At 41.0% G+C, this 24914-nt stretch overlaps 1 protein-coding gene across 1 annotated transcript; it reads left to right on the top strand.

The window, feature by feature from the left end:
- The first annotated feature begins 295 nt into the window (after window positions 1–295).
- Window positions 296–24015, top strand: HS3ST1 (heparan sulfate-glucosamine 3-sulfotransferase 1). The gene is made up of 2 exons (XM_073657415.1): window positions 296–699; window positions 22780–24015. The coding sequence occupies exon 2, from the start codon at window positions 22891–22893 to the stop codon at window positions 23806–23808; it is 918 nt and encodes a 305-aa protein (XP_073513516.1). The 5' UTR covers window positions 296–699; window positions 22780–22890; the 3' UTR covers window positions 23809–24015.
- The last annotated feature ends 899 nt before the right edge of the window (window positions 24016–24914 follow it).

The raw sequence follows: 24914 nt of genomic DNA, 5'->3' as shown, positions 1-24914 counted from the left end.
ATAATAGATAGATATGAGATAGATGATAGATAGATGGATAGATAGATAGATGGATGGATAGATATTGTAGCCTGTGGTCTGGTATTAGATCTTGCTGGTGCAATTAGTGCACTTAGATGATCTTACTTCCATCCAGAACATAATAATAACACATATAAATGTAAATATCCTTCTGATAATTGTGTAATCTCCGGGCACTGAGCTCCCATCATCTCCATCTCGCAGGTCTGCTGCCTCAGGAGTGCACCTGTATCCGGTACATTACGGTAGTAGAGGAGGACACCCCGCAGAGATCATATCATAGGGGCTCAGTGCTGGGAAGTGACTCCGGAGTTAGCAGAGCAGTCAGAGGAGGCAGCAGCACTTGGGCAGAGGAGGCTCCCAGCCGCTGCCGATCACTCGCACAACGTCACCTGTACATTGCAACACCGGCATTTCGTCAGCAGCAGCAGCAGCAGCGGCACTCCTAGGGGGGAAGGAGGAGGAGGAGGGCGAGGGCAGCGTCCCAGAGCTGCTGGCGATCAGATCGTCTGCTCATAGGGTGAGAGTTATGGGAGAGGAAACCTGCGTCACCGAACAGAGACTTACAAGAGTGCAAACATCTGATCGCGTCTTACAAGGACACCTGGATGGTGCCGGGGAGAGGAGCCAGCTCCGGCCATGAGGGCAGCGGCGGTGTAAGCGGCTCTGAGCTCACAGGTAAGTGCAAGAAGTGAGGGTCCTGCAGGTGACCTGCTCCTACACAGGGGGCGTTCACAGCCCCAAATCCTGCAGGTGACCTGCTCCTACACAGGGGGCGTTCACAGCCCCAAATCCTGCAGGTGACCTGCTCCTACACAGGGGGCGTTCACAGCCCCAAATCCTGCAGGTGACCTGCTCCTATACAGGGGGCGTTCACAGCCCCAAATCCTTGTATCCACTTCAGCTACATTATTTACTGTGTTCTTCTAAATGTAGCTGCTGCTGCAGAACATCTTTGTAGAGCTGTCTGCTCACAGGTGACTACTTCAATGTTGATTGTATATTCATATATTCATGCCTCCCTGCCAAATTAAAGCCTGGCACTGTAAATGAAAAAAGTGTGTTGTTTTTTTTTTTTTTTGTGCCATAGACCCTAATATTGATATCCCATCTGTGGCATGACAGGAATTGGTTAAATATCTCAATTTTCTTTTTATTACATATATTAGGCATTTAATGAACTTTTATTGGGAGGAAACATGTGCTTGTGTAATAGTGAGGTGTATTTGGCAGTGGGATGAATCAGTAACGAGGATTCCCTTTGCTGCACGTTCCACATCCTCTTCATTGTCATCTTAGCTGCCAATAATCTATTAATGATGGGGCACATGGATGTTTAGGAATCCTCCTTATTATCCGGTCTTTATAGTTTTTCTTTCTGTCCACTGATTGATGTCTCTATTTCTACAACTTCTGCATCCTTACTATTTGGGCGCTGAAGTCCTCCTGGTCTCCTAGTTGAGGCTTTTCTTATAGCCGTTCTTCACATGCGAGCAGAAGTTGTTCTGGAGTTGCGATGTGAGTACTGAACCAATGCATGGGAATGTTAAACTGAATAGTGGGTTCTCCAAAAAGCCTTTCATAGTTTTAAGGCAAGTCCGCAACCTAAAACCCTAATGTGGATGTAGAAGCTAATTGCCCCATATTAGGGGAAAAGTTCCTTCCCGACTCCATATAGTTCCATGAATCATCGTCCTATTTGGTACCCAAAACCTGTCATGTTTATAAGGACATCGGAGTCATCCTTCAAAACAAGTTTTACATTTTTACCTAATTTAAAGGGTTCACCCACCAGAGAAATCCATGGATGGATGGATGGATTATGCTACAAATATCTGCAGGTGGAGCAATCTGAGACCACCACTCATTAGAACGTTGGTCCCTTCACTGCTGCATCCTAGAGCAAAATCTTACTTAAAGGGGTGTTCAGGTAATAGGCTATTAAAGGACCGCCGATCCTTAATTCTTGTTAGTCCCAGGATGCAGCATAGAGTAAAAAAAAAACCATTTCTGATTACAATGTGGGTACAATTTCCCTTATCCTGATGAATTGGCCTAATTCATAATTTGAGACTCTTCAAAATGTCAAAGTTTTCTAATATTGTACTCCGGGTCTCTTATGGAATACAATACCTATCTAACTTCATTACAGTGTTGAAGACAAATATTCAACATTTTAAAGGATCATTCATGTGCCCTTTTTTTTTTTTTTTTTTTCTTGCTCCACCTTCCAATTAATTTCAATTACAATTCCATGTCCTCTCTCTCCCCCCCCTAATTCATTTTAACTTGATGTCCAGTCTGTTACATTGTATACGCAGCGCTTGTTCGGTGATGTGATTTCAGCTATCTGGAAGGCAGAGATCGTAACCTACCATCTCTGCCTTCTCTCTGGGGAGTGCGACTGTCTCTGACATACGGCTTTAATCTCTGTGCAGCTATTGACGCTAATCTTCTAAACCACCATTTTGAGAATAATAAGTGGACTACCCTTAAGTTTCAAGTCTTTTGGCAGTCCACAAGCAGCAATCCTACTGCAGAGCATTGGGTCTAAACTTTTTTTTTTTTTTTTTTTCTTCACTAGACATCTTTTTATCACTTCCAAAATAAATTATAATTTACTTATCTCTTGGGTTTGACCACATGACCCAGGCGATCGGCAGATTGGGGAATTCTTATCCCCTTTACAAATTGGAACGGCAGATTGGACGCCTGGTCACTGCTTCATACGTTCCCTATGGGCCTGATTGGAAAAAAAATGATCAGAACTCAGCAGTGCCATGGGTAATAGATGGAGCAGCAGGACACCCACGTGCACTGCCACTCTAATCCAATGGGGTACAAGTTTACTATTCTGCCAATTTATGCGGGACCCCACTGAACAATCCGCCATCACCTATCCGATGGGCAATAACTTGTCTGAAGCCCTTTATTATATACCGTAGAATTTTGGGAGAATTTTGAATCAAATTATCTGGTATTGCAGGTCCTGCGTTCTTACTGATTCACTTCATGAATTTCTGTATTGTATTTGTCTGTCATTTACTTAGAGACTTATCATTTAGCACAAACATGACGGGTAAGACTTTTTTTTTTTTTTTTTTTTTTTTTACAATGTTTGTGCGGTTGTATATTAACACTTTTATGCAAGGAGATCTGATACATTTATGGCTAGATGGACCTTTGGTCTCACATTTATGTACGTGAATGTTTCTGGAGAAATAGGAGCTAATTTAAAAGGTTGACAGTGCTCTCAATCACCTCTTCCCCCTTCAAGCCAGAAATGGCTGATACCAGGGGGGGGGGGGAACACTCCACATGTATGGCCGGCTGAAGACTGTGATCTGTACAGTTCAGATTCTGAATGGTTGCAATACTCACACTTCATCAGATCAGTGGCTTCTGATTGGCTGCAGCATTCACGTGACATAATGTCCTATGACCACAAGGAGTCAGTGCTGATACCACAGGAGTAGGAAGTGTGTGTGTGTGTGTGTGTGTGTGTGTGTGTGTGTGTGTGTGTGTATAAAATATATATTTGAATAAAAGTTGAGATATATATATATATATATATATATATAATATATATTTATATATATAATATATATTTATATATATAATATATATTTATTATTATTATATTTTTTTTTTTGTTCAAGGGAAAAAAAATCCCCTTTTAAAGTAAGCCCTAACCCATGTTTTGGAACAAAAATATAAGATCCAGTCTTATTTTAGGGTAAAACACTGAACTCAACCCATATATATATTAATAATTTTATACACACATTGTACATACCAGCCCATCTCCTCTTTAGTTCCTCTAGACTCCTGCAGTAAAGGACCTTTGGTGACATCATGGTCAAATGATCATGATGTCACCAGGGTTCCTTTTCAGTCTTAACCTTGGAATAGAAAGGCTGGGGGCCCTTAAAAGAGGGGGCTCTGGGCAATTGCCCAGTTTGCTGCCCCCTTTACACCATCCCCTTGGCCCTGACTGTAACTATGCCTTATTTTTGGAGTAGGACTGACCGTATATTTCAAGCATACTCCAAAAATCCTGTAAAATCATCGTGCTAGGGATCATATTTGGTGAAACTTGGTCGTATTGCTTAAACCCTTTAATCTGCTGTGCTGTAATCCAACAGTCGTTTATGACTGATTTACATCCCCTCGATGAAAGCCAAGATGTGTCCAGAGACCATGGCAGAGATCGATCACTGACTTGCTCTTTTTATTTAGGACATAGAATCATAGAATGGTAGAGTTGGAAGGGACCTCCTGGGTCATCTGGTCCAACCCCCTGCTCAAAGCAGGATTCACTAGATCATCTCAGACAGATGTCTGTCCAGCCTCTGTTTGAAGACGTCCATTGAAGGGGAACTCACCACCTCTCGTGGCAGCCTGTTCCACTCATTAATCACCCTAACTGTCAAAAAGTTTTTTCTAATATCTAATCTGTGTCTCCTCCCATTTAGTTTCATCCCATTGCTTCTAGTCTTTCCTTGTGCAAATGAGAATAAAGATGATCCTTCTACAATGTGACAGCCCTTGACATATTTGTAGACAGCTATTAAGTCTCCTCTCAGTCTTCTTTTTTGCAAGCTAAACATTCCCAAATCCTGCAACCGTTCCTCATAGGACATGGTTTGCAGACCAGTCACCATTCTGGTCGCTCTTCTCTGAACTTGCTCCAGTTTGTCTGTCTTTTTTAAAATGTGGTGCCCAAAACTACACAGTATTCCAGATGAGGTCTGACCAAAGAGGAGTAAAGACCGATAATGACTTCACGTGATCTAGACTGTATGCTTCTGTTAATACATCCCAGAATTGTATTTGCCTTTTTTGCTGCTGCATCACACTGTTGACTCATGTTCAGTCTATGATCTATTAGTATACCTAAGTCTTTTTCACATGTACTGTTGCTTAGCTCTATTCCTCCCATTCTGTGTATGCTTTTTTCATTTTTATTGCCCAGATGTAGTACTTTGCATTTTTCCCTGTTAAAAACCATTCTGTTGGTTGCTGCCCACTGCTCCAGTTTATTTAGGTCTTTTTGAATCCTCTCTCTCTCTTCTCTAGTATTAGCTATCCCTCCTAGCTTTGTGTCATCAGCAAATTTAATCAGTTTACCCTCAATTCCTTCATCTAAATCATTGATAAAGATGTTGAACAATACAGGTCCCAGGACGGAGCCCTGTGGTACCCCACTTGAGACATTCATCCAGCTGGATGTGAAGCCATTTACAACCACCCTTTGAGTCCGATCACTAAGCCAGTTATGAATCCACCTAACAGTTGCCTGGTCCATTGCATACTTGGTCATTTTTTCAATAAGGATGATGTGAGATACTTTGTCAAATGCTTTGCTGAAGTCAAGATATACTATATCTACAGCATTTCCCTGATCCACCCAGTCAGTGATTCTGTCATAGAAGGAAATTAAGTTAGTCTGACATGACTTGTTAGTTACAAACCCATGCTGACTCTGGTCAATCACTTCATTCTTATCCATGTACTTACATACATGTTGTTTAATAATTTGTTCAAAGATCTTTCCTGGTATAGAAGTCAGACTCACCGGCCTATAGTTCCCTGGGTCCACCTTCTTCCCCTTTTTGAAGATAGGAACAACATTTGCTCTTCTCCAGTCTTCTGGGACTTCTCCTGTTCTCCAAGAATTTTCAAAGATTATGGAGAGTGGTTCTAAAATTTCTTCTACGATCTCCTTCAGTACTCTGGGGTGTAATTCATCTGGACCTGGAGACTTGAACTCATTTATGTTAGCTAAATATTCCCTCACAATCTTTCTGTTTACAGATAACTTGGATTCCTCTATTCCTTTAAAAGGACAGTGAAGATCAGTTGATGTTACATTTTCTTTCTGAGAGAAAACAGATGCAAAATAGGAATTAAAAAGTTCGGCCTTCTCAACATCCTCTCTTACCATTTCTCCATTTTCATCCTGTAAAAATCCTATAGCATCTTTGACTTTTCTTTTACTTTTGACATACCCCCAAAATCCTTTTTTATTGCTTTTGACATCTCTTGCAAGCCTTAATTCATTGTCAGCTTTAGCTAACCTGATACGTGCCCTGCAGGATCTGCAGACTGCATTATAATCTTCTTTAGATATGCCTCCCTCTTTCCATTTAATAAACATTTCTTTCTTTCTTTCTTTTTAGCATGTGTTTAAGTTCTGTGTTCATCCATCCTGGTTTCCTTAAATGCTTCCCATTCTTCCTACTTTTCGGGATTGTTAACGATTGTGCTTTGAGAATCTCCTTTTTAAAAATTTCCCATCCTTCCTGGACATTTTTGTCCTTAAGGACATCCAGCCATTGGATCCCTCCTATTCTCTTTCTGAGTCTCTTAAAATCAGCCTTTCTAAAATCTAACCTTGAAGTCTGAGTCTTCACATGTCTTCCTCCTCTAGTTATCCAAAATTCTATAATAGCATGATCGCTGCCTCCTAGGGTCCCAGCTACCTTTACCTCCTCAACCATTTCCTCCCTGTTTATAAGGATTAGATCCAAAGTAGCAGATCCCCTTGTTTTCTCCCCTACCTTTTGGAAGATAAAGTTGTCAGCAAGAGAGGATAAGAATTTGCTTGACCTGTTAGTTTTACTTGAGAGAGATTCCCAACAAATGTCTGGATAGTTGAAATCTCCCATGACCACTACGTCATATTTTTTGGAGAACTTGGTCATTTGATACATAAAGAGTTCATCCATATCTTCAGCTTGCCCAGGTGGCCTGTAGTAAATGCCTACAATGGTGTCCTTTCCGTTGTTCTCTCCTTGTATTCTTACCCAAACAGTTTCCACAGAACTCCCAGTCTCTGAAGCTTCAACCTCTGTGCAGATATACGCTTTTCTAACATACAATGCAACACCTCCTCCTCGTTTATCAAGTCTGTTTCTTGCAAATAAGTTGTATCCTTTTAGCCTTTTATTCCAATCATGTGTATCGTCCCACCAAGTTTCAGTGATTCCAATGACATCATATTCCTTTTCCTGCATTAGTAGTTCCAATTCTCCTTGTTTGTTGCCCATGCTTTGTGCATTTGTATAAAAACATTTTAGTTTGTGATTGGTTTCTCTTCCTACCATATTTTTATTATTTAAATTGTTTTGTCTTTGTTCTTCCTTTCCACTTCCAGTAGCAGAGATCTCAATAGTATTTGTCAGCTGTATGGCTTTTTCTGGCCTTTTGCTTCCCTTCCCACATTGTTCTAGTTTAAAGCTCTTCTGATGAGTGTAGCAAGGCGACTTCCAAATACATGTTTTCCAGTCTTCGTAAGGTGCACCCCTTGAACAATGTCATCCGTCACAGACAACTATTGAAAGAAGAATAGTCGTCCGAACTCTCTAATGTTTATCCGACTTTAGGTTCAGTCTTCGGTTTGATCCAAGTTCAGTTACTGATCTGTTTGTCCTCGATACCTGGCTGTAAATCCTACCTGCCCATGTCACTTCTCCCCCGTACTGTACTTGACGCCAGATCTTACCATATGGCTTCTGTTACTTTATGGGTAGGATACACTTTTATATTTTATTGCATTACATAAGAGAAACCTAGAAATGTGTAGAAATAATACTTTCCAGTAAGTAAACCTGTCTGTGTGGTTTGGACACATTGTAACCTGGGTTCATATAGGTATTACAAGCTCCAGGCTGGAATGCATGTGACATTCCTACACTGACAACATTCCTGATGTGGGGGGGTACTGTCTTTATTGCATTTCCAAGGGGGTATTACAAAGAAAAAACCTTAAGTTCTAATAGCAAAAACCTGGGCAAAATACTTCACTGATTTAAGGCAATGCTGTGCTATTCTTTTGGTTTGTCTTTCTCATGCAAAAGGGAAATTTGAGAACTCCCACGAACCCCACAATGTGATTTTGATTTCTAGCTGACGGCACATGGAAGTCATACAGTACCTGAGCAATTGCATATGTTTCTACTTCAACCAATTACACATTAAATCCTGTATACACTGGACCTATCTGTATACCTAGGAGGTTGAGGCTCTGTTCACATTAGATCTTTCAGACCCTTTTTTGAAGCAGATGACTTTTTTTTCTTTTTTTTGGGAGGGAGAACTTTGGCTGTATTGTCCTTTTGAACCGTCTCTTCTGATGTCAGTCTGGATTTTTTTGGCAGCCCTTCTTCCAAATTTTTTTTTTCCTTTAATACCATATATATAACATAAGTTGTGACTTTCCGGCAGAAGCTGCCTAAGGAATGGTCAGGCCACTTCTTTTAGCCTTTAAAAAGAAGTGACAAAAGATGGCACCTATGCACCGCAAGTCCTTTTCACTGTGCATGTGTTCTTTCTTTTTGGTGTTTCGCTAGCGCTTTTTCAGGTGGGTTCAATGCTTAAACCCCCTGAAAAAGACTTATTGTGCACATACCTTTTTAGGAACCTCATGGTAAGTGAAGTAGCTGTTGAGGGTGAGAGGAGGGGGGTTTTGTCATCCCTTCTTGGAAGGAATGGCCCCCCCATTAGTGAAACTGATCAGACCCAAGCAGCTAAGTAAATGCTGACTCTAATTGTAGTCCTGTAACAGGATTCTCCATTGAAGTCAATAGGCTCCCAATGATTTTGATGTTTGTGGATACCCCAGAGAATGAGTGAAAAAACCAGCAATAACATGGCAAGTTGGATTCCTCATATGTCCTAGATATATCTTTTCAGCAATAAGAAAATAAACTTACAAAATTACACTAAATGTGTACTTTTTTTTTTTTTTTGCTTTGATTGCATGCATTAAAATTGGCATAGACTTGGATGGGGTTATTGGTGAACTTCCGACTAAATTTAGGCTTGTGCTTCTTTTTTCTTACAATATATAATGTAGCTCAGTTGATCAAGCAACTTATATATTTTTGGTTCTGTGCTGCCTATTTTTATTTTTTTTCTGGAATATGGCCATTGTCTCACACTTCTTATCATATGATCGGACAAGAACTATTTCTGATAGTAGATTTTTCTTGTCATTGAAACATTGCAGACATCAAACGTGAAAGCTCGGAGTATAGTACACTACCCTGCATAATGAAGTAACCACAGTTGAAAATTGGAAATTTATTTGCAGAACATCCATTTCATAGTGTGGGAAATGGAAAAGAAAACTGTCAGAGACTGGCGCACAAATCAATAACTGTATTTTAGAAGTAGTATCTCTGCTCCTGTGTAATAAGACCTTTTGTCTTGATTTTTGTATGGTGACCTTCAAACATGACCCATCACGACGGCAATGCAGCTCAATACAGAGTGGAAGACTGGAAACGACCAGGCGATGATGGGTTTAGCTGTATCGGCTTGTTCATTTTGCAGTGATGCAAGGAGAAATAACTTGTCTGGTACTCCTTTCTGATGTATTTTATATTTCTATCTTCTCTTTAGATTGACAAATGCCCAAACAATTTTTTTTTATTTTTTTACATACAACCCTGAAAAGTTAATTATACTTTTGGATTTTTTTTTTTTTTTTTTTTCTTTTCCTCCCTTGCAAAAAAAGAATAAAAATGTTTTGCTGCGGTTTACGTGTGTAATTGTCTACAATACATTTCTAATAAAATTAGCTTTATTCACCAAACAATGTTGTGAAAACCCTCAGAATTGACATGCTGCAGTTTTCCCATTCTGTCAGAAAAAATACGACCGAGCATGAAATTTCTAAAATGTCATAGCTTTTAATTTGCATAAAAAACAGTGTGTGAACATTGCCCCAATATAATGTGATTAGTTGTCAGAAACTTCCAGGATTATCTACTACTCTGTCAAACCGTTTTCAATCCCTATGTTTCCCCCCTTCCCTCCCTAGCAAAAGAACACCTATATTCTCCGCCGGTGCCATTCCAGCAGTGTCTGCACTGACTCACCAGGGACTTGCATGACATTATGTCATGCGATCCCTGCAGCCAATCAGCGCTGGGTTCACTCTCCCTGCTTTCGGAGAAATCTGCCTCATTTTCCTCCGGTTGTCAGCTACACCCGAAGTAGGGGAAAATAAATCTTTGCTGTGTCCCCAAAAGGATCATGTGACATAATTTCACGCAATCCAGTGGTGTTGGTACTGGTCTACCGGGGACCGGCGCCTTCACTGGAGGGTTGGGGATAGGTTTTATGTTTTCCCCCAGTAAAATAATAGGGATTGAAAAGGGGTTATTCTAGTAGTGGACAACCCTTTTTAAATGTTGGCCTCTGATCATTGTCTGATGTCCAAGGCTGCTAGCAGCAGGTTAGGCGTCAGGATTGTGCAGCATGTAGTGCTGCAATCTTTTGAAGTGCTAATGTGTCAGAAGTGCTCTTAACTGCATATATTCGGGTATTAAATAAGTAAGCTAGGGAACGAGCAGTAAATCAAATCAAAAATCCCTCTTTTCTTGAGAATGGAGAGGACTTTTATTAAGAGGGTAAGTTGCTGGATTCTTAAATTCTAAGAAGTGTTATCAATATTTAAAAGGAATCTGTCATGTGAAAAAACTCTAACCTTCAGATATGGGGTTAATAGCATTGTGAGCATGCCCGGCGCCGGCACTTAAATCCCCGCTACCAGAAGGAAATGAACATCCTCTTTAGCGTTCGGTGTTCAGTCACCACCTGTGTATAGAGAGCGGCGGCTCTAACCACGCCCATGGCACTGATTGACAGTGGGATCGGCATTACTCCAGACAGTCAGTGCCAGTGGGTGGTTAGAGCTACCACTCTCAATACACAAGCGGTGCCTGAACCCGTGCTGATGCCCCCCCCTGTGACTGAACGATACTAGGAGGAAAAAAGTTCACTTCATCCTGCCAGCGCAGGTCTAATTGCCAGCTCCAGGCAGGTTCAGAACGCTATTAACCCCATATCTTCAGGTTAATAGCGCTTTTTTTTCACGTGACAGGTTCCCTTTTAAAGTCGCCCAAAAAGTTGCTGCCAGCTACAAATTCCTAGGTATATTGCCTACTTGGCTTCTGAGACTTCTCTAGCCTTGCTCTCTATGTGCCAGCCCGGCTTTATTTATGGTTCAGTGTTGAGGGAATAGATACTAGTTTTTGGACTAGTCATGGACCATAGTCGGTCTTTACCTGTCATGGGTGTGACAGACAGTCGTTCTGGATCCAGCTGTAGAAAATCATTGCGCTTGACTTTGCAGACACCTTCTTGATCTTTTCATCCCTGTAGTGTAGTGATATCCTTCTCCCTCTAGGACCTAGCAGTGACCTCCACTTTCTGCTGCTAATTGACACACCCTTGCTGGATGATTTAAATACCTTCTGTCTCTCCAGAGAGTTGTCGGTGATGGCTCTATTTTCCCCTGTCCAGGCCTGAAGTACTTGTAGTCGGCTAGTGTCTTCTTGGAGTTCCCCTGGAGGATTGTTGGCGTGATCTCTCTGGTGTCTTTTTAAATTTCGCAACCCTGGGATTTTCCGTTTTTGCATTTTCGTTTTTTGCTCCCCTTGTTCCCAGAGCCATAGCGTTTTTATTTTTTGGTCAATATGGCCATGTGAGGGCTTATTTTTTGCGGGACGAGTTGTACTTTTCAACGCCATTACTAGTTTTACCATATCATGTACGGGAAAATGGGAAAAAAAATTCCAAGTGCGGTGAAATTGCAAAAAAAGTGCAATACCACAGTTGTTTTTTATTTAATTTTTTTACCGTGTTTACTGAATGCTAAAACTGACCTGCCATTATTATTCTTCAGGTAATTATGAGTTTGTAGACACCAAACATGTATAGGTTCTTTTTTAAGTGGTGAAAAAAAAAATTCCAAAGTTTGGTTAAAAAAAAAAAAAAAAAAAAAAAAAAAAAAAATATAGCGCCATTTTCTAAGACCTGTAGCGTCTCTATTTTTCAGTATCTGGGGCTGGGTGAGGGCTTATTTTTTGTGCACTAAGCTGACATTTTTATTAATACCATTTTTGGGTAGATCCGATGTTTTGATCGCCAGTTATTGCATTTTATTGCAATTTTGTGGCGACCAAAAAACGTAATTCTGGCGTTTAGAATTTTTTTCTCGTTACGCCGTTTACCGATCGGATTAATTCTTTTTTGATATTGATAGATCGGCCGATTCTGAAGGCGGCGATACCAAATGTGTATGTAGGGTTTTTTTTATTTTATTTTGAATGGGGCAAAAGGGGGGTGATGTAAACTTTTTTCATATATATATATATATTTTTTTTTAAATATTTTTAAAAACTTTTGTTTTACACTTTTTGTTTGCTTCTATAGTCTCCATAGGAGACTAGAAGCAGCAACTGTCCGATCGCCTCTGCTACATACAGATGATCAGCAGATCACCTGTATGTAGCTGAAATGGTCCTGTGCTATGAGCGCCGACCACTAGGTGGCGCTCATAGCGACCAGCTCATGACAACCACAGGGGTCTGCTGCAGACCCTGGTTTGTCATGCCCACCCATTGGTGACCCGCGATCATGTGACGGGGTCGCCGATGGGCGGGGTAAGTGACGCGCTTCCCGGAAGCGTGAGTTAAATGCTGCTGTCAGAGATTGACGGCGGCATTTAACATGTTAACAGCCGCGGGTGGATCGCGATATCACCCACAGCTGTTGTGGGCACATGTCTGCTGTAATAATCAGCTGACATGTGCTCGGTTCAGTGCGGGCTCACCGCTGGAGCCCTCACTGAACCGGGGGATTACAGCCTGTGCGTACTAATACGTCACAGGCTGTAAAGGGGTTAAGCTAAGTGTATTCCTTTGTCTGTTTACCTGTTTGTTTTTAGTTGCTGTGGGGGCTGACTAGTGCTCCCGTCCCCTCCCTATCTAGGGCCTATTGCTAGGAGCAGTCAGGGATTAGGTTTCCTGCTCGGAACCTATTTAGGGATGTTAGGGGAGACAGGGTGTTGTCAGATCTGCCTAGGGGTCTCCACTCCCCCTTTCCCTAGTGTTTTGAGCTTCCTCCCCCTCTTCCCGTCATTGTGCACATAGTCTTTCCCTCACCGTTCGTGACATTACCCATTTGTAGGTTGTTGGCCGCTCATCTTCTCAGTCTGGTTTTTATAATTTCACAACTCCATTAATTCCTGTGAATTGGCAAAGCTCTTCTGAATGTGTTCCTTGTCCTGTAAAAGCTTGCAAATAAGATATAATCTCCTGCGACAGTCATTTTGGGCGATCACCATATTTTCCGTTCCCGTTCTAGATAAAGAATCACTTAGTCTCCACTTAACCTGTCACAGGACGACCCATGTGCCAGTGACTTACGCAATCATTCCCATAAATCAATCTGTTTACTTTATTTCTTTCCGGAGTGATATTTGTGCACCTGCACTTGGTTCATGCCCAGTGTAAAGTTTCCATGCCAAGTGTGATCATCTATTTCAGCTTTAGGGTATTAGTTTCTTAGGAAAGGGAATTTCTTTATATCTCGGGAAAATTGCTCCACGTAAACATCTCTGGCAAGAAAAGTCAGTTGTTGAGGAGGAATCCTCCTGTAACTTCAATAACAACATTTTAATACATTAATGAATATTGTCCTATTTCAATCTCCATAGTACTTAGAAATAATTCCTTGATGACTGGTCCATAACACGTGGCAGTGCTGGATCGGTCGCTACCAGTTTTTGCATTAGTGCTAAGAAGTAGTCCCAAACAATTCGGGGACAAAGATCAACTCTCCTTGCAGAACTGTTTTACTTAAATTACTCATGAAATGGCAATTCCGGAATAAATTTTCTTACAAATCTGCATTTTAGTGTTTGTTGTTTTTTTCCTGGAAATGTATTCATAAATGACTACTGAATGTTATCAGTTTGGTTCTCCTACAGTCTGTCACTGTCCTGTCAATTCAAGATATGGGAGTCTATTCCAAGCAAATAGAATTTACTTTGATTCTGTCTCTTTAAAAAAAAATAAAAATTCTGGCAATTTTTTTTTTTTTTTTGTCTTTTCAACCCTACTTGTTACAGTCTGGAGAAACATCCAAGCATAATCTTTATTAATAAATAGGGCACATTGGGGCAATTTTTCAAAATATGAATTCCGTTAGTCGCTCATCTCTACTGACAAGATGGTCTGTCACCAGATGTATGGTAACACCCAATTGTCAACTTATTTATACATTTCCAGGACTAATAACAGGGGGCTCAGCATGGCCCGCTTTCCTGACATCTATTGTAAAGAAGACCTCTTTAATTCGCTTTGTTCCTGACATGTCACGACAACCTGGTGGCTGTTGCCCCAAATGCAGAAGATCGTATTGTAGAACATTGTCACCTTGTACCTTACAAATGGTGCTCTGCCTGCTAGATATGCTGGCATCAATATAGCGTCTAGTGCTGATATTCATTTTTATTTATCATTATATTTTTTTTTTTTTCCCCTGGTCTTAGTCCATGAATTATTCCTGACCTTGGATAAAAGAGCCGGAGACACTCGCCCGCTCATTGCACTCCTTCTTAGAAATGTTATCGCCTTTCAATCTAAATGAATCAGAATGGATTCCTATGTATCTACTCCTATTGTTAATGTCTTCTTTTTTTTTTTTTTAAGATAAAGGGCAGTCTTTAAAGACTCTCTAAGTCTAAGCCATATAGGCGTATGTTCACACAAACTAGATTTTCCAACTGTATTTTTGGCTGGAAAATCCGTATCAGAATACATTTAAAAGGAAAGGAGCGGATTTTAACAAATTACAATTACATACTGCAGAAACTTCAGTGCAGGTTTTTTTTTTTTTTTTTTTTTTTTGGGGGGGGGGGGGCATATTTTTTTTCCTGTGCAAAGCTGCAGCATGATATCTATAATATATTCGTAGATGCGTCCCTCTGTCCAAAGCCTTTATAGACTGTTCAAGTGCGACAAGCCTGCGCAGTCTGGCTCCAGACAGAAGAACGCATGGAGCCGTTACAGGTAAGAGGAGTGTATGGTGCCGGAGATCGTGGTATGCGCAGGCACTGTAGGCATACCGCGATCTCCGACACCATACTTACCTGACCGGGAGGAGCGTTGCTGCTGCGCCTCTGTTTTGGCTGGAGTGTGGCATTGAAATAGGCACAGGCCTCCAGCAGAACGGGACTCGGTGCTGGAGCACAGGGAAGAAAGGTGAGTATAAGTGGTGTTTTTTTTTTTTTTTTTTTTTGTTGTTTTTTTGTGTGCAGCATGATAGAGATGAGGGAGGGGGTACCATGCATGCCAGGATTGGGGATGAGGGATGGCGTACCATGCATACCAGGATGGGTATGGGGTCAGCACACAACAGGATGGGGGACCATATATCAATACAAATGCTCGCCACCTGGGCGTAGAATGGGTTCAATAGTATGTATATTATTCTTCTTCTTATTATATTATATTATATTATATCATATCATGAGGCCTAGTTTCCCAGGTTACCAACATTTAAGTGGCAGCCGAGGAAGTTCAGTGCCCTGGTTCAGCTGCCAAGGCAAACCAAAGTGGACGTCAAGTCCAGTGGCTTGCCCTTGTGCAAGAACAATATATAGGCCCTTTGCACTCCAGTAGCTCCTAATTCTTCACAATTCCACCTACTTTGGAGGTGGTAGTGGCCCCCTTACCTCCCGGGCCCCTGTGCGGCTGCACAGGTTGCACCAATGGTATGTCCGCCACTGGTCATCATTTTACTCCTCTCTTGTTAACTTTGGAGTTGTCAGATTACCAGCAGATCTGCAGCAAAATGCACAGATTGAGACAATTGAGTAAAAATTATAATAAAATTCATCCCAAATTTTCTGCTCTTCCTGTTGTAAGATTTTCCTGTTCCCACCCAAATCTTCATATCCTAGGCCTCCAGCAATTGGCATGTGACTTCTGCAACCAATCACAGGTTGCAGTGGATTCATGGCTGGGGGCCGGATACACCTTCCAGTGGGAGCCTGGGTAAGCATTACTATGGGAGCCGATGGGAAGATGACGGTACAGGCTTGTGTGTGTTTGTGTTTTTTGTTTGTATCCTATTCACAGCACGAAAATATGCACATTATGATGTAGATTTGTTGGATTTACTGCCCAAAATTTCCACAGTAAATCCGGTATGTGGGGACATGCCCTTTAATACCTTAACTCTTCGATGCACTTATCTCATGAAAACTAATACTAACTTGCCTTGGGCATATGGCCATCATGGCCATGATCTTCTGCTTTGAACCTCCCTCTAAGGACCACAGAGTAAAAGCATTTCCATTCACCGCTCTGTGGACCTAAATTGTCTATGTATTGGTCATCTACTCACGTGGGTACCATGTAAAACTAGGTTGATTGCACAGATGCACGTCCTTCTTGACCTGGGACATACTGCTTTGTCCTATGCTGGGGGAATGGGTGTATGGTGCGCGCTTAAGAGAAGTCCCCTACACACAACACATGCCGGCTGCTTTACATAGCCAGCACTTCCATCTAACAGCTTGGATCAGGAAAACCTCTGGTGGCTTCTGTTTATGCCCATAAATGCCACAATCTCTCTGCTGGCAGTATTTACATAGCAAGCTCCCGGTGGCTTGTTATCACTTGGTACCACTGGGGTTGACATAGCAGTCAGGTCCTTCTGAAGGCCCCAATTTCAACATCTTGGTACTCGACTGAGCTACAAAGGAGACCGTCATTTCCTTTTATACTGTATACTTCAATACTTTGCTGTTGCAGTATATAGACTAAGCAACCACAGGTTCAAGGCTCCTAGCCTCTCTATAAGGCTACGGTCCCACTATCAGTATTCGGTCACTATTTTTTCTCAGGAGTGGGAGCCAAAACCAGGTGAGGAACAATCAGAGAAAATGTATAATAGGAACAAATCATCAATTCTGCATTTATCACCCACTCCTGATTTTGGCTCCCACTCCTGAGAAAAAATACTGACCAAATACTTATAGAGGGGCTGTGGCCTCAATGTTTGAATCGCCCCTCCTTTTATTTTAAATGGCCTCTAAAGATGACAGCTGATAGGGGTGCAGAGCCATTGGTATCATTTGCCTCGAGATCCACCCCCTTTTTGTCACAAAAAAAATCTACTTTTTCTATTGCTCAACCATATTCAAGGGTGCAGGCCATTATAGCCCTCCTTACCTCAAAATAAAAGCCAACTGTTTTCTTTTGCTGATTTATGGAGGCAGCACTTTCCATAAAGAGGAACGGAAAAGTGGCCGCTCTTCCTCATTGTCCTCTCTACTAAAGGGGTTAACAACTACTGTGATCTCCTCTCAATAGGCCATCAGTTCTGTATAAAGAGCTGTGCTGTCTCGCATTGCACAGTTTAAATCTGGCCCCCGCTGGAGCTGGTGACAGCTGATCGGTGGGGCTGCTGGGTGTCCGATAAGGGTCAATCTCATATTGATCCCATCTTAAACCCTTTAAAGCGTTGAGTAGAAAGAATATCTGTTGTCTATCGGGAATGCTGCCTCCATGAATTGGTGAACAGGGAACACTTTCCACCTGTAGGACCAGGACCTTCACCTTTCTTGTATATGGAATATCCAGCGGCTATAAATATACCTCTTTAACTGAATTCCAAAAATGTTTAGATTTTTTTATGGAAAAATAAATATGATTTGTTATTTGTAACCCTATTAAACAGGTGGCTCACTAATATATGAGGATTAGCAGTACCTTGATGTACAATGAAGTCATTTGTCAATCAATTTTGACATTCAATCCAGTAAAGCACTGGCAACATTTCTCCAGTATTGATTGTCTACATGTTAAAGGAAATTTAAAACTATGGAAGGATGTACAGCATTAGGAAGAGGTCAGAGATCTAAATGCAATTCATTCAAGTATTTCCTGGTGATGTAAAATGTGCAAACCAGTAGGACATCCATAATGTAACCCTACGGCTCTATAGTTCAGTTTATGCAGGTATTAGATGCCGTGCAATTCCAATACTATCAACTCTCCTCTTAATATTTTGGCAGTAAGGTCTTGTTGCCCACATTGCTAAGCCTAAGTAACACAAACTCCAAAAAAACACCCGAATAATGGGCACAACGTAAGCACAATAAGGGGCATTCATAATGCACGTTTACAATTATTTTTTTTTAAGACCCTTAGCAAATTTTAATGTTTAAACAGTGCCTTTAAAACTGGGAAAGGGAGTGACCAGTCCATACCATACCATATTTACTTCAACATATTCCAAAAAGTGGCTTAAACTATGGTTGACATTAAGAATTTGGAGCACCTTTGTGCAACAGACCTTGCTTTAACAGTGGCGTAATTGTTGCCCCATGTGTGCACCCATCCATGTGTGCTGCTTGGATGCATACAGGGTTTTTATAGCAAAACAGAATAAAGTGTTTTTTGTCTTTCATAAACATTACAGCTCCAAAAATAAAACAGCCTATCTTCAGCACAAATTAATAACCAAACAGTACTTTCTTCAGCATAAATAACTCCTCTCTATGGGAAAGGCAAAGTAAGTCAGACAGTCTTACCAACTTGGTATTACAGAAACATCAGGGGCTGCAGTACAGACTATCCACAAGCTGTCTTTCTCCCGCCTCAGCACACTACTATTCCCTGAGCTAGACTAGGTGCATTGTATTTGGCCAGTAACACCCGAACTGGAGTATGGGCGTGACCTTTCCCACCCAGGCTCTTTTGGTCACTCCTAAATCCTGGACCCAAAATCTAGTCAAAATAAAAACCATCTATGTAACACACCTGCCATCCAGGACCTTACATCATGCTTCCTCACAACGTATACATATATTCCAATGGTACACACAAGGTAAAAGGATTATTCACTACTAAACAACTTTTGAATGACCCCAGTGTGCTAACAGAATGTATGTATAAAAATATAAATCTTCCTGGATTGGCTTCAAATGCCGTGTCCTCCTGTGATCTTGTCAGGTGAGAGCTTCAACCTTCCCAGCCCAGTTCTGCTAGGGTGGGATGCAGCGCTCAGTGAAGCTAAACCGTAACTATCTCCAACTTTGCAGCTCTCGTTGAGTCTGTGACTGTCAGGGCATAATTGTAGTTTTGCAATATTTGGTGGGACATTAGAGCCACAGGTCTGAATCATTGAGTTAATGAGCTTTTAAAGGTCAGTGACTTTTGTGAAATCACCCCCCCCCCCCCACCACCAAAATTAAAAAATAAAATGAGAAAAAAAAGTTTATTTTGTTTCTCTATAGTTACACTATAATATGATGATTTCATACTATGAGAATCTTGTTGATCACACCTCTGAAAAGTATTATAGGACTTGACCTGCCTGACTCACGAGCTTCTAATACAGTTCAGAACATGAATGTGATCAAAACAAATTAATAAATTGACTTGCAAAAAGCACTAGAAATATTTTATTTAAAACACCAGAGTGCACTTGAGGTAGCATTTCTATAGAACATTGCTCAATATTTGAGCTAGCTAAGTGCATTGATATTTACTTTTTTTGTTGACTGCAAACTAAATTGTCATAAGGAAATATAGAATATAATGGTGCTATCGAGCAATATTTTTAACAAATAAGTAACTTGTTTCCGATTCTAAATATTAGTGGCTGTTATGTGGGGGAGGGTCTTTTATGATGTTACACCATGATCATGTACTACTGTCTTGATAGCCAATTACCTATAGGGCAGTGCTGAGACTCTACAGGATAGAAATCTGCACTTGCGTAAGTTAAGATATGGACTTATCAAGTGCAGCCTTGGGAAATGTTGACACTATGTTCAGGGGTCCTACTACTTTTAGCCAGAGAAAAGACAAGGTGTAAAAATATTGCTGTAGACCTCACTATAGTAGATATTTTGTGGCCAGATGAAACTTCCCGTAACAATACAATGGCCACTCAAGTTTCAATATTTAGTTCTTGAGTATAAATTTACATTATTAGCCTTTTAAAGACTATGGCTGTGTGCCCACGATGCGTTTTTTAAGCGTTTCCGCAGCGGCAAAAATGCTGTAGAAACGCTTAAACGCATGGTAGAAGGCCTGCCATATTCCCCAATGATAACCCGCAGCGGAAATTTCCACAGCATGTGCACAGCACATGCGGATTATCATTGCGGAAAAAAAACGCAGCACTACCAATTATTTTGCGGAAGCGCTGCGTTTTCCCCGCCAGTGCCGTAACTATAAACTTTGGGGCCCCGGGGCAAAACTTCATAGTGGGGCTCCTCAACATTTCAATCACTAGAGGTTGTGCGGAACGTGGTGAAGCCTGCTACGCATTGTTGTATACAACACACAGGCTTCACCACCATTTTTTTTTTTTTTTATAGCAAAAATTATTTTTGACTGTGCGTAGAATTCATGAACTGTTTGCATCATTTTTGAAGAACTGGGCGCAAAAAAAGTCAACGAATACCATAAGACAAAACAGAAAAGTGACTTAAGAGGAACCAGACAGCTGATGCATGCAGCCCATGTATGTTTCACTATGCAGTGTTTCAGAGAAAGACAGACATAATTTAAAAGCCGCTGGGGACACAGAAGCATGGGAGACCAAGTGGATCCCTGGAATCTTTTCCTCACCCACTACTATGGAGTGACAGGTCTTTTCCTGTATGTGCACTCTGGGAGAGACCTGTCACTCCAAGGTAGCGGGCGGGGAGAAACTGCCGGGACCGGTCTGTCCAACTCCAGTCTCCAGTGCGGTTAGGTCCCCAATGGTTTTTAAAGATACAACTATGGTGTAAAGAGGGGTGGGAGAAATCCTGGCTACTGCTCAACTGATGTGGAAATATTGTGAATTAGAACACCACTGTTACTCCTCCTGTTAGTTGGTTTTGGTCAAATAAATTGCTCTGCAATAGCGAGCATCATACTCATTAAAACTTTACAGTAAGTAAACAAGTTCTCAAATCACGACTGCTGAAAAGTCAGAAAGCCAGAAGATCATACATGATTAAAAAGTTATGAAAGTTCAGATATTTTTCTCTGGTGCTGAGGAATAATGAGATTTCTTCACAAGGGGGTTAAAGTTTGGACATACAGACATAGTTAACTCAGTAATTAAACTCTTACTTGTAGTGACCGCATGTATTTAATTCTAATGAAGTTTTATAATGAAAAACATCAATTGCTGTGGTGTCTTCCATCTTTTAGGCCAAGCTGTATATACAGCGATTCATGTCTCGGAGATCAGAGTAGTGAGAATTTCAAATATCTCACAAAAAGCAAATTATTCTGGTGCCTGAAGATGATTTTAGGTGTTTGTGGCTTTACATGATTTCACATATTGCAAATGTTGACTATTCTAAAGGCCTATACTGATCAGAAAAGTTTCAAATGGCTGACCTTAATAAATAATAAAGTAAATGTATTTAACTTTCAAGGGAAAAAAAAATTGGATATATTTTTGTATTAGGAGTATTCATAATGTAACACCCCCCCCCCTATACTTTGGTCAGTACATTAGGCTGAAAATGGGGTTTATATAGAGACTAAGGCCTTTGTCACGAAAACCTGAAGCGGCCCTGTACAACTGCAGTTTTTTTACTTATTCCCTGCACCTGTCCTCTCCAGAAACGCTATCCACCTAAAGCTAGAGGTGATCTTCAGGATTTATATCATGTCTGACTGGAGCAGCAGCTACTGGGAGAAAATGAAATTATATTCTCCCTGCAGCCCATTTGCTTCCAGTCATCGGGTGGTGCAGGGAAAGGTTACTCACATTGTGAAGAGATTGGTGACTGTAATCACACCCCTGTACATTAGTGCAAGCTGTCAAGCAATGAATATAACAGCCCCCTGCACCGTCCTGATTACTGGAAGTGATTGGCTGAAATATATAACTTCATTTTCTCCCTATAGCCGCTCCTCCAGCCAGATATGAGGTAAACGCTATTTACGTGCAGGTTCTCCCTATAGCTTCAGGTTAATAACATTTTCTGGTGATGGATGTTTCCTTGAAAAATTAAAGGGAACCTGTTTCACCTGTGGCAGCCAATCAAAATGACCCTGTAGTTTTTCAGCTTAAACGGCTGTTTCCTTACAGCATAGTGATTTTTGCAGGGAAATGGTGGAAAAGCTGCAGTGGTACAGGGCTGTTGTGTTTTTCAGCCGCAGAATGACTGCTGCATATGAATGTAGCCTAAAGCTGAAACACACATTAGATAGTTTTTGCCGATAACTAACTATCATTCCACTGACTATCTTTTCTGACTCTCCCGTGTACAAGCATACATGGCTCAGCCGAGCTTTCTTGTGTTGTGAGAGCTACAGTAAGATTCCTTTGGCAGAGGCTGATATTCACGCTGAGCAAAAGGATCAGCCATTGAAATTCAACAGGATGGATCCTTCTCTCTACCGACTTCATCTATCTGGGAGAATTGAAGCCTGTTCACACACATTAAACTGTTGCCAGATCCCACAAAAATGAATGGGTTCTGATTACTTGTATCTAGTGTGTACGGGGGCCTTTAAGCATTACCATGTCAAAGTCGTGTACTCCAATATCAGAAGTGAATTTGGTAAAACTTAAATAGAAGTTGGCCTACCCAACGGTACAGGCCCCCATACACTAAAGTTGTTTGAAACTGCCAATTGGCCTAAGTCTAATATGTATGGGGGGGCCTCTCAACTCCCCAGCAGAAGGGGTTGAGCGAGAGAAGGATCTGGTCTGTTGGGAGAGAAAATCTGAAAGAGCTGGTAAACTATACCGGGGTGTGTGGTGGGTTTAGCGCGCCCCCCCCCCCTCCCCCGGACTTAACTAAAATTTAGAGTATAGTAGTATTAGGAAACAATAGGTGTTTGACTACATAATTTTATACATATTAATCAATTGTCAAAATTTTTTTTTATTTGAAATATTAATGTTTCCTCTTTTTCCCCCTAGGTTACTTATAAAAAGATTCTAGGCACAATAAAGCAGGAAGTCATTCCTCCAACAATTCCACACCAATGGAGAACCAGATTCCTAACTGAAGCCACAGTTTTGAAATTAGTCATGGCCTTGCTGCTTTTTGGAATGTGTTTTTTCTTTATACAGCCTCAAGGGGTTCCTTCTCGGCCAACCTCAGGTGATGTAAGGATTTTCACCTCTCCCTCTCCGGTTTATGAGTTGAAGGATGTCCCTCATCCTAATGGCACCTACCAACATTTGCCGCACACCATTATTATTGGAGTACGTAAAGGTGGAACTAGGGCTCTCTTAGAAATGCTCAGTCTCCATTCCGATATTGCTGTGGCCGAGAGCGAAATCCATTTCTTTGACTGGGAAAACCAGTATGGAAAAGGTCTACAATGGTACTTGAGCCAGATGCCTTTCTCATACCCTCACCAACTTACAGTGGAGAAAACCCCAGCCTATTTCACATTAACTCAAGTTCCTGAACGTGTATTCAAGATGAACACCACCATCAAGATCTTGCTTATCTTAAGAGACCCTATCGAAAGAGTCTTATCGGACTACACCCAAGTCTATTATAACCACTTGCAGAAAAATAAAACCTATCCTCCGGTGGAGAGCCTGCTTCTAAAAAATGGAGAACTCAATACTGACTACAAAGCAATAAGCAGGAGTTTATATTACCATTATATGGAAAACTGGCTTAAATTCTTCCCACTCAAAAACATTCACATTGTTGATGGTGACTATTTAATTAAGGATCCATTCCCCGAAATGCAGAAGGTTGAGAGGTTTCTGAACCTTTCTCCTCAAATCAACGCATCAAACTTTTACTTTAATAGGACCAAAGGGTTTTATTGCTTACGGGACAGTGGTCGGGAGCGTTGTTTACATGAGTCCAAAGGACGGGCTCACCCACACATAAGCTCCATTCTCTTAATGAAACTACGTGACTACTTCTATGAACCCAATAAGAAATTCTTCGAGCTGGTTGGGAGGACATTCGATTGGCTGTAAATAAAGTTTGGTCGTAACGTGAACTTTTTGGAATGTTACCTTGTATTTAATAAGAATATTTAAGCTATAAGTTATTTATAAATGGAATCTTCTCTAAAGTACAAGGATATGAAGAAATAAGCTAGTTATATTTTTATACTGTGTTACTGTGAATATTCTCTGTATAGATTTTCAAGAATAATAAACCCTTTTAGTATATAAAATATATTTATGACTCTCTTGCGAATACTATTTTTCTTGTTTGACTTTCTAACCCTGCAAAACTTAAGTCCAAAAAAAATGGAAAATGTTTTGAAAATCTACATAAATCACCCATTCATTAGCAATTCTAGATGTTAGAATATGGGGGAGTCAATTTGCCAGTTTTGAGGGACAATTTGCAATGTGTATGGAATGCCATGGGCCAATGTTGTATAATGGAAATACTCTTACCTAAGAAGAAGCATGGTAATGCACATGTGGACTCTGGGATTCTGTTTTCTCACGCACAGGCTCTGAAAAATACATTGGGAAGTAGACGAACTCATCCATGTCATCCGAGCAATGACCAGAGAATTGGAAATTGATGTGAGACCTGTTCAGTAAGTACTTCAAAACTCATCTTGCCAACTTTTAGCAATGTATACATTTCTTAACGAAGATATGGAACAATTTCACAATTTCCTTTAAGACCTCATTCTTTCTCCCAATAAGTCTTATGTTCTTTGTATTAAAACTTTTATTTTTTTAATACAAAGATGGGAGCTCATCACATTGTAGTTGAAAGGGAGACAACCCCTTTTAACTAATCTTCAGTAGCACACCGTTCCTCTGCCTCCCTGCTTGCTGGGGGAAGTGCACTTCTTATGATTGATAGTTGGCCCGGCAGCATGGTTGAGCAGCCATGCAAAACTGTGCGCTCTCCGATACTTTTACCAGAGGCAGCATTAGCTCTCCTGCATCAAAGGAACGCCGGAGATCTGTAACTGGCTGAATGCAGCAACTGGGCCCCCTTCTCTTTTTACTCTAAGGTCAAACTATCATATATGCTCTCCGATATCGAATCGATATGTTAATGCTACTCTGCTCAGCGTTTGAGTAGAATGTCAGCTCCATGTGATCCAATT

Source organism: Phyllobates terribilis, unplaced genomic scaffold, assembly GCF_046119375.1.
Source record: "Phyllobates terribilis strain yellow unplaced genomic scaffold, ASM4611937v1 Scaffold_1__5_contigs__length_1240528914, whole genome shotgun sequence".
NCBI lineage: Eukaryota > Metazoa > Chordata > Amphibia > Anura > Dendrobatidae > Phyllobates > Phyllobates terribilis.
The sequence above is the reverse complement of the archived record's forward strand: the minus strand, read 5'-3'. Positions and strand labels throughout refer to the sequence as shown.